Consider the following 9673-nt stretch of genomic DNA (forward strand, 5'->3'; position numbering starts at 1 on the left):
AAGATGTATCGTGGTTCACCAATGTTTGGGCTACGTCCACATTGATATTGTATTTCTCTAAGAGGATTGTGAGGGAGAGAACCTCTGTAATGTGAGAGGGTAAGGGGGCTTCAGGCCTAAGCGTTGGCCTATCTTAATGAGGAGAGTGAGGGGTCCTTTTATAGAATAAGAGTTCCTCACTTATTACATATTTGCCCCTTCATTCATTACATAATTACATTTGAGTCCCCTGAGTATTTATAAGAGATCTAAATACGGAGGCCCTAAGTATGGTACAAATAGTAGTTCCTCAAGTCTTCAGTCAAGAGAGTCTTTTGGCTGGAGACTTGAAATTTAGTCCATGTGTGGGCCGAAGTAACTAGATGTCGTCTTGAACTGATACTGGATATGAGGTGGTGCTCAAAGTGAAATGATGCTCAACTAGAAGTAGCACATGTTGCGAGGCTGCTCTGCTTGTGGCTTATGTTGCCTTGGTTGGCTCGGCTTGTGGCGTTTGAAGGTGAGGGAGTCCCTTTTATAAAATAAGGGCTCGCTCCTCAATACATAAATATGGGCTAAAGTTGATGCTCGCAGCGAGACGGTTGCTAAGTAGGTGGCGATGCTCTTTAATGATGGTGAGGGAGTCCCTTTTATAGAATAAGGGCTCGCTTCTCAATACATGAATAATAGGCTAGAGTCCCCCAAGTATTTTTCATGAGGCCCAATATATGGTACATAATATTGTCCCTCAATTCTTTGGTCAATAAAGTCTGTTGGCTGGAGACTTCAAATTGAATCTATGTATGTGCCGAAGTGGCGGTTGTTCAGAGGTGGTATTTGTATACCCTGCACTGAAACTTTGTAGGTGAAGCTTTGCAAGTGAAGCTTTGAGGCTGGAGCTTTTGTAAATGAAGCTTTTGAAACTAAAGCTCTGTAAATGAAGCTTTTGAAGCTAGAGCTTTTGTAAATGAAGCTTTTGAAGCTAGAGCTTTTGTAAATAAAGCTTTTGAAGCTAGAGCTCTGTAAATGAAGCTTTTAAAGCTGATTGACATGAGTGATGCTCATGAATGTTTATGTTGATTGACATGAGTGATGCTCACGGATGTTGACATAAGTGATGCTCATGAATGTTGACTTGAGTGATACTCATGAATGTTTATGTATGATTGATATGAGTAATGCTCATGAATGTTTATGAATGATTGATATGAGTAATGCTCATGTATAATTTGAAGTACTGGGCGTACTTCTGATCATCTGGTTGGTGATAATAGTGGCAGGCTGCCGAATAATTTGGAGTACTTGGCGTACTTTTAATCATCTAGTTGATGATAATAGTGGCGGGGTGCCGAATAATTTTTGTAGTACTGGGCGTACTTTCGGTCACCTGGTTGGTGATAATAACGGCAGGGTGTCGAATAATTTTTTGTGGTACTGGATGTACTTTTGGTCACCTGGTTGGTGCTATTTTGTGCTTATGGGCCTTCGCCTTCCACACAACATTCTAGCCCATTTATTTTGGGCTTTGCCTTTTTTTTATTACCCTCTGATGGGGTTATACAGATATCTCCGAAAGATATGAAAAATAAATTATATCATTAAAAAATAAATCCGACCCTCAGCTCAATGGGTCACGCCCATAATTCTCTTTTCTGCATGCCATCACCATCGTAATTATGTATGCTTTTGCTTTATGCTTTTACTTTTTTCTGCTTTGCTTTGCTTTTGCTTTCTCAGAAAATGGGAACATGCATGATGAAAGTGTGGGCATCTTCTGCGCTGTCATCATGCCAAGTTGGCTCTGCTACTCAACAAAGAGCTTGGGCTGCTGTGCATTAATCGTTCCTTTTCCTGTAGCTTGACTGGTGGTCTCCATTTTCTTTTTCTTTTTCTTTTGTGTTGTCCCCCATGTGTTTCCCCATGATTCTCCCTATCTTCTAAGCTGCCGCATCATGACCTTCATTACCAGCAGTAAAACAATAAAAAGATGGAACCTTTTTATTTGCTTTGAAACGACAGAGGTGGTGGTTCCACAACCTTCAGTGGTGGAAGGTTTTCCAGCCCAAGCTTGGCCCCGAGGAGGAAGATGAATGAGGGTTTGCCATTTGGTGGTGGGGGAGAGGACGGCATGCGCTACCTCCGTATGGGGGTGGAATTGCCACATGGCTCTGTTGACTTACCTGCGGGTACATGGACGACGACGACGGGGGTCCGTACATCTGATGGCTAGACGACGCTGATGACGTAGAGAGACGATAGTTCGGCGTTTAACCGGATTTTCTCGCGGGTCGCCTGGAAGTCGTATGGGGTTTGAGATCCGGATCCTGGGTCCTCATGGATATGGAAGTTCAACTGGAGAACAGGGGCGGCGTTGGAAGCCAAGGAGTGGGCGTGGAGATCAGGGAGGCATTGGGAGATGTCGGAAGGAGGGAGTTTGAGCTGGAGATCATGGATCGAACGGCCGAGAAAATATGCCTTGTGATCCCAGTCTAGGACATACCTCTGCTGGTCCTGGGTGAATATCAGGGGGATGTCTTGTTCGTTGTCTTGCCCGCCACCTTTTCTCACTACGTTTGCTGCCCACGCTAGCAGTCCTTCCATATCTTTTCCTCTTTCTCTCTTTTCTTGAAAAATACTGGACGATAGTTCTTGCTTTGGTTTTTCAGAACCAAGCTCCTTTACTGGAAAACTGGCACACCAGAAAAGCCATCATCATCAGAAGTTCTAACCTTTTCCCTCTCCTTAAGCACATTCTTAACTTGAGAATACTCAAGAATCAACCTGAAGGCTACCCCATCGACCTTGAGCTGAAAAAACTTATTTAAAGCCACAGCCACCAATTTCGACCCGCTTCGCATTTCGGGGTCCATAATCCTAATATGCTCAAGAAGTGCATCCGCATTATTTTTCTTGAAACAAAACAATCCCAGAGACTTCCTAGTGGAAGCAACAGAAAACAACACGAATTCCTCCGAGGCATTACTGAGAGCATAAATCGGCACCCCGGTAAGCCGATCTTCGATGTACTCGATGGACATGGCGGCTTTAGCCCTGCCACCAGGGGAATTGGCAACCTGGGTTTTGTTACTCACCCCAATTCGACCCCAAACTGGGTTTTTGCCAGAAGAATGCACCGGTTTGAAGCTCGAAAACCCGGAATCGAATGCATGTTTTGCTTGATTCTGGAGGTTGGAAAAGGTGGATTGGAGGTGGGTTTGGAGGGAAGAAAGGTTGGGGTTGAAGAGGGGAAGGCATGATAGGTGGTGGAGAAAACCGGAGCAATGGTTTTGGAGGTTGGTGAAGGCCTGTTGGAGGCTGATTTAGGGTGGATTGTGTGTCGATGGTGAGAAAGTTTTCGGGTTATTGGAGTTTTTGCAAATTTTGCAGATTCTCAGTGGAGGTGAAAAAATGAAAGAGAACCTACATAACTTTTCGTATCGATTCTCACAGACGGCGCCAAATGTTGATGCACAAAACCGGAGGGGTCTTGGAACAACGTAAATCCGACCGTGAATCTGCATGAAAGTAAATTACACAAGATGTATCGTGGTTCACCCCAATGTTTGGGCTACGTCCACACTGATATTGTATTTCTCTGAGAGGATTGTGAGGGAGAGAACCTCTGTAATGTGAGAGGGGATGTGAGAGGGTAAAGGGGCTTCAGGCCTAAGAGTTGACATCTCTTAATGAGGAGAGTGAGTGGTCCTTTTATAGAATAAGGGCTCCTCACTTATTACATATTTGCCCCTTCATTCATTACATAATTACATTTGAGTCTCCCGAGTATTTATACGAGATCTAAATACGGAGGCCCTAAGTATGGTACAAACAGATATCATTGCATATCCTTTGTTGTGCTGTTATGTTTATCAGCAAACAGTACCTCAGACCAAAAATTTAAAAAAAAAATTCAAATCAAATCTGATCTGAAAAAATAATTATGAGGAGCTGGTGTGTTATTGGAGTATCATTATCTGCTGCAGATATCTATGGCAGCCAAAGCAGGTACGTAGAATATATAGGAAGCTTCCCCATATAAAAGGGATATGGATTGTCTGCCCTCCCATTTCCATACCCTCCTCATACTTTTCTTGTTTTGTGTAGTTAAGGTTAAGTCACGTCAACATTTGCTTTTTATCTTATTATTTTTATAAAAAAAATTAATATAAAATATTAACGTGGCTTAACCGTGACCGCACAAAACAGAAGAGCATAAGAAGAGTATGGGAAGGAGAAGGCAGACAATCCATCTCCATATAAAACGAGAGTGAAGTGTGAGTAAAGTTCGAGTATGACTTGTTAAAGATAGGACACTAACTGCAACTTTTATCAACCTATGCCGACCAATCTGCTTCACATTCATATTTCCCCACGATCCCATGTGGATTTTTAGTACGATAGGATATTTCGATCCAAGCGATATTGAAAAAGAAAAAAAAATGGGCCATACATATATATGACTTAAGTACACAGATGAATGTTCTTAATCATTCATATATCTCCCACAATTTCGTGTTTAATTGGATACCATATTTCGATTTAATGATAATGAGGAAAGAGAGACTGTCATATACGACTTCAAATGTACAAATGAATGTTCTTAATCATTTGAGTTGCTCGTTTCTTGCAATGAGAAAACATGGTTTGTTAAACATGACTTTGCCAATTTACTCTTTTTGAGCTAAGTCGATGGGACTCTCGTGGATACTGATAGATGGATGGATAATGTTAAATCCGTGAGGATATCTGAGTTCCTTGTACGGTTTTCATGTAAATTGATAAAGTACTTCACATGCTACCACTGGAAGCAATACTATTTGTAATAATGGGATTTTCTCTTAAAACACTTTGCAGAAATGGATTAAGTGGTTAATTATGATTAGGGATGGGTAATGGTTATGCGAGCGGGTAATCGCGGTTAATTTACCCATAACCGTTTATGCTCATACTTGCATAACCGTTTACCCGTTGAGTAATTGCCTAAACGGTTATACTCATACTCATAACCGTTTATAAACAGTTAACCATACCCATAACCGCATACCCATTTAACTGTAATCGTTTAATAACCGTTTACCCATTTATCATTTTTAACCCGTTTATTTTTTTTTTTATCATTACCCTTTTTTCACCCGTCTACATGTTTTTTAACAACTTGAAAATTAAAAAAAAATTGTCATAATTTTTTTTTTGACAATTAAACACCGTTATATGTACATTCATCATACATTTCCATATTTTAATTTTTTAAGTCCTTATACCATTCCAATAATTGAAATAATAGTTTACAGACGATATTTTTAATTGTTACCAATGAAGGTAAATATAATATTTGCTAAGTATTATTGGGTTACAAAATTTGTTTAGAAGACATTTCTGTCAATTTCACGGTTACCCGCAAGGAATTTAAATTAATTTGTCCAATTCCTTGATGATGAGAATCATCATTCTGTAGTAGTGTTATTGAGAGAATGATCGATGAATTCCTTGCTAATTTATTGGGTGCTAAGTATTATTGGATCGAGAATATGGTTTGTGTTAGTTTTACATATATAAAATAAATGGGTAAACGGTTACCCGTTTATAACCGTGGTTAATACCCATAACCGCTCATTTAAATTTCACGGGTAAACGGTTATACCCATAACCGTTTATTTATCTAAACGGTTACCCATAACCGTAACTGTTTAATTTAAATGGACTGGTAACCGCGGTTACCCATAATCAATGAGTATTTGCCTATCCCTAATTATGACATCTCCTTTCCCACATGAACTTGAACTAAAAAAATTATAATATATATAATCATAGAATTGCACCTCAAGGTATTATGTGGAATCAAACACGCTTATGTTCATTTGGTTTTTCGGTTCTCAGTTTTCATTTCTCAAAAGAAATTTGTGTAAGAATAACCATAAACCGCAACAACCAAGATTAAGTTAACAAATCACGAACATAAATGAGAAAAGAACGCCCCGACTCTCCTGTTAGAATCCAATTTTATATTGACTGAAATAATTCATCTTTCTATTAGACTTTTCTGAAGCAGTTGAATTTAATAGTCGGTTACAACTACATTATCCTAATCATATTAGTGTTTTGAATAAAATTATTAAATATTAAACATCTAAAAGTGCAACACCTTCTCTGTCCTTATCATTTTGGACTCTCGATATTCCCTACGACTTACCAAAGATTTGATAACTGAAATTATGAACATGCCAGAGAACAATGCCAGAACGGATCACGTTTGCATCAATAATTTTTAATTACTGCATTTATTGAAAAAAAAAAAAGAACGAAAAGAAAAAAAAAATCATATATACAGAAGAATATAAGGAGCTTCCATCGTCTCTTTTTGAGATTCTTGAATTATATTCCGGGCAAAAACAAAATTACAAGAAAACCCGGGCACTGATATTTATAGTTCCTCTTTTTTTCGACCATTTAATTTTTAATGTACCTCAAAATATTAATTGTTTCCTTCTGGTTTCTGGGTGCTAACAGTCACCGGCGACTGGCTCTTCCGGTCGGTACATCAAACAGCTCAGCTCCGGCCTCAGCTTGTCTTTCCATATTTGCGGCCCACATTCAGCTTCCCTTTGCCTTAATTTCAACTCCACCACAACCAGCTTCTCCGTTAACCGGTAAATCCCAATCATTACAACAAAATTCCCATTCTGCCCCGCCAGTTTCGCCCCCCAGCTCTTCTTCTCCGTCACCGCCATGTCCCCCGCCTTAGCGACCTCCTCCACCTTCTCCATTATCCTCTCCGGCGTCTCCGCCGACACGAACCGCTCCCCGCAGTCCGATATCCCGGACTTGCTAAACAAACCCGATATATCGAACCCTGACGAGAACGAAATCAAATCAAACGCGTTCAACGACGACGTCTCGTCGCTGTCCCCGTCCCGCATGTCCTTCAAGTCGAAGTCCTCGAAGTGGAATTTAATCTCCTGGTAACCCTTCGCGAACCACGGGTCCTTCAAAATCTCGTCGACGGTTATCCGCGTCTCGGAGTTCGTGTCGAGAAGCCGAGATATCAGGCGCTTCAGATCGGGCGACGTCCATTTCGGGACCCGATAATCTCCCTTGTAAATTTTCCGGTACATCACCATGAGATTCGGGTCGTTAAACGGCAGGTAACCGGCGTTAAGCACGAACAAAACGATGCCGCACGACCAGATGTCGATCTTCGCGCCGTCGTACCCCTTCTTCGCTAGAATCTCCGGCGCCACGTACGCAGGAGTCCCGCAAAGCGTGTAGAGGAGACCGTCGGGCCGGACCTGCTCCGTCACGGCGCTGAGGCCGAAGTCCGAGACTTTCAAATTCCAGTTCTCGTCGAGGAGCAGATTCTCAGGTTTCAAATCACGGTGGAACACTCCCCGCGAGTGGCAGTATCCGACGGCGGAGATCAGCTGCTGGAAGTACCGACGGCTGAGATCCTCGCTGAACCGGCCCTTCGAGATCTTTGCAAAGAGCTCTCCGCCTTTTGCAAACTCCATGATGAAATAGATCTTGGTCTTCGTCGCTAAAACCTCGAACAGCTTCACGATATGCGGGTGGCGCAGCCGGCGCATGATGGAGATCTCCCGCTTAACGTGAGCCGTGAACCCGTCCTTCACGACCTTCTGCTTGCTGACGGCCTTGATCGCCACGCTCTGCCCCGTGTGGACATTCCGAGCGTGGTACACCTTCGCGAAAGCCCCGCAGCCCAGAAGCCTCCCGACCTCGTACTTCCCGAATAGGTTGACCTCGCCGGCGCTGGAGCCGTCTCTGTTATCGGCGACGACCTCGATCTCCGGCATGGCTCCCGAATTTTTCGGAGACTACAAAAAAAAATCCCAATTACTCCCCTCGCATTCGGGGCCTTAATCGAGCTCCGAAACGATTTGCCGAAAAAATCTCAACGGCGTAGTTTGGATTCGAAACAGACGAAGTTCCAAAACGGATTTTTAGTTCGGAAAAAACAATTGTAATTTTTTCGAAACAGGTTTTTTGTCGCTCTGTCGATTGCAATTGTTCCAGCTATTTAAAGTGGTTGGGGTTCACGTGCCCAGGAGTCCGACGTGGAAACCAATTGCTACCACCCACGTGTCCAGGTTTCTTCGCGGAAGCGGTTTCCTCGTTTTTTATTCAACTGCTGTTCAAAGGCTTTAATATGGTGTAACTGGCGTACGGTGTTCCCTAATCATTGACCGGTGATATGTGATTCGCTGACCGAGGATTTGAATCTGACAGTCGTCCAGCGTTTATCCGACGGCGGGTAATTCGAGAGTGTAAACGCCCCGCTTTACGCAGAGTTTTGATATACTTTTCTTGCATTGAAATTACGGTGTAGCGCGTGTTCTGTAACCACCAAGAAAGTATAAATTTGATCTATAAGAACATTCTTTTTTTATTCTTTTTTTTTTCACTGTAAAAGTATAAAATATGCATTTCAAGTTCTTAAAGACGAATATTCCAATCTAATAGTAATATAAATTATATGGTATACGAATATTTCAATCTAATCTAATAATTGTGATTTGCTATCAGTAACTCATCGGGAGTATGAAGTTGAAACTAATAATGGAAGAACAATCACGAAATGAAGGAAAACAAAAAGCACAGTAATATTTAAAGTATGCACCTGATTATTTCAATGAAAATATAATAGCTATGGGAATTGGGAATACAGAATCACCAAAAGCCCAAAAATATTTTGGGATTCCCGATTGTCCCGAAATACCGAAACTATTTCGGGATTCCCGAAAATTGAAATTCCTGAAATTTTGGTATGAAACCGGTCTTGAAATTGGGAATACCAAAAGTTTCGGTTTCAGAATTGAGACTAAAGTTTTGGTCCCATACCGAACCACCCCTAAAAATGCCTAATACTTGATCTCACATATTTTCCTTCATGAACTGGTTAATTAACTTGAGTTTATCACATTTTCTTAATCCAATTTATTTCAATCAATCGCTTTCTTCTTGTCACATCTTCTAATAGCGGACGCTGTTGGGATTATGTTTTACTTTAGTTTCTTTCTGTTGGGATTTAGCCGTATTGAGAAAGAAACGAAAAAGTGATTGAACTTTAACCGTTCCATTTGCCTTTGTCCATCTGTTCAGATTGGTTTTGAAAAGATTATATACAGGATCATCCCATCTAATCGGAAAGATTAATTTAACTTTTGATCATATCCTTCGCTGATTACATGTGAAACACTTGCAATATGAAAACGTTAAAAAAACAGCAAAGTGATCCGCGCATGCATGAATGAAAATTTGCATGTGAAAGAAATGAGAGTGGACCATCTCACTCCTCCAACTGCACCTTTAATTGGTTAGGTCTGATTTGTCCCACATTTTGATTCAGATCCTGTCCTTATATACAATAATATAATATAAGCTTGCCCTAAAATGTAAAACACATGAGTCATGATGACACACTATGTGTGGCAGAGTAAATTTATTAAGAATAAATCTCACATTGATAGAATGAGATATTTTAATTGAGTTTATAAGTAAGTTGAGTTACTCCTCATATTACCAATTGGTTTTATGGTGAAACCTCAACTTTTTTCGTTGTATCAAAGCTAATTGTCCTGCGTGTGAAGCTCAAGGGCTACACGTGCTCTACATTACTCGATTTGTGTTGTCTAAGTGCTAGACTTGAAAATTTGGTACATGTGAAAAGGCGTGTTAAGAG

The 9673-nt window shown here is 41.0% G+C and overlaps 1 protein-coding gene across 1 annotated transcript; it reads right to left on the reverse strand.

Moving 5' to 3' along the window:
* Positions 1–6479: 6479 nt before the first annotated feature.
* Positions 6480–7787, reverse strand: LOC103408496 (CBL-interacting serine/threonine-protein kinase 14-like). The gene is given in 1 exon segment (NM_001328759.1): positions 6480–7787. A coding segment is annotated over 1 exon segment (1308 nt).
* Positions 7788–9673: the final 1886 nt, after the last annotated feature.

This window comes from Malus domestica, chromosome 04, assembly GCF_042453785.1.
Source record: "Malus domestica chromosome 04, GDT2T_hap1".
Taxonomy (NCBI): domain Eukaryota; kingdom Viridiplantae; phylum Streptophyta; class Magnoliopsida; order Rosales; family Rosaceae; genus Malus; species Malus domestica.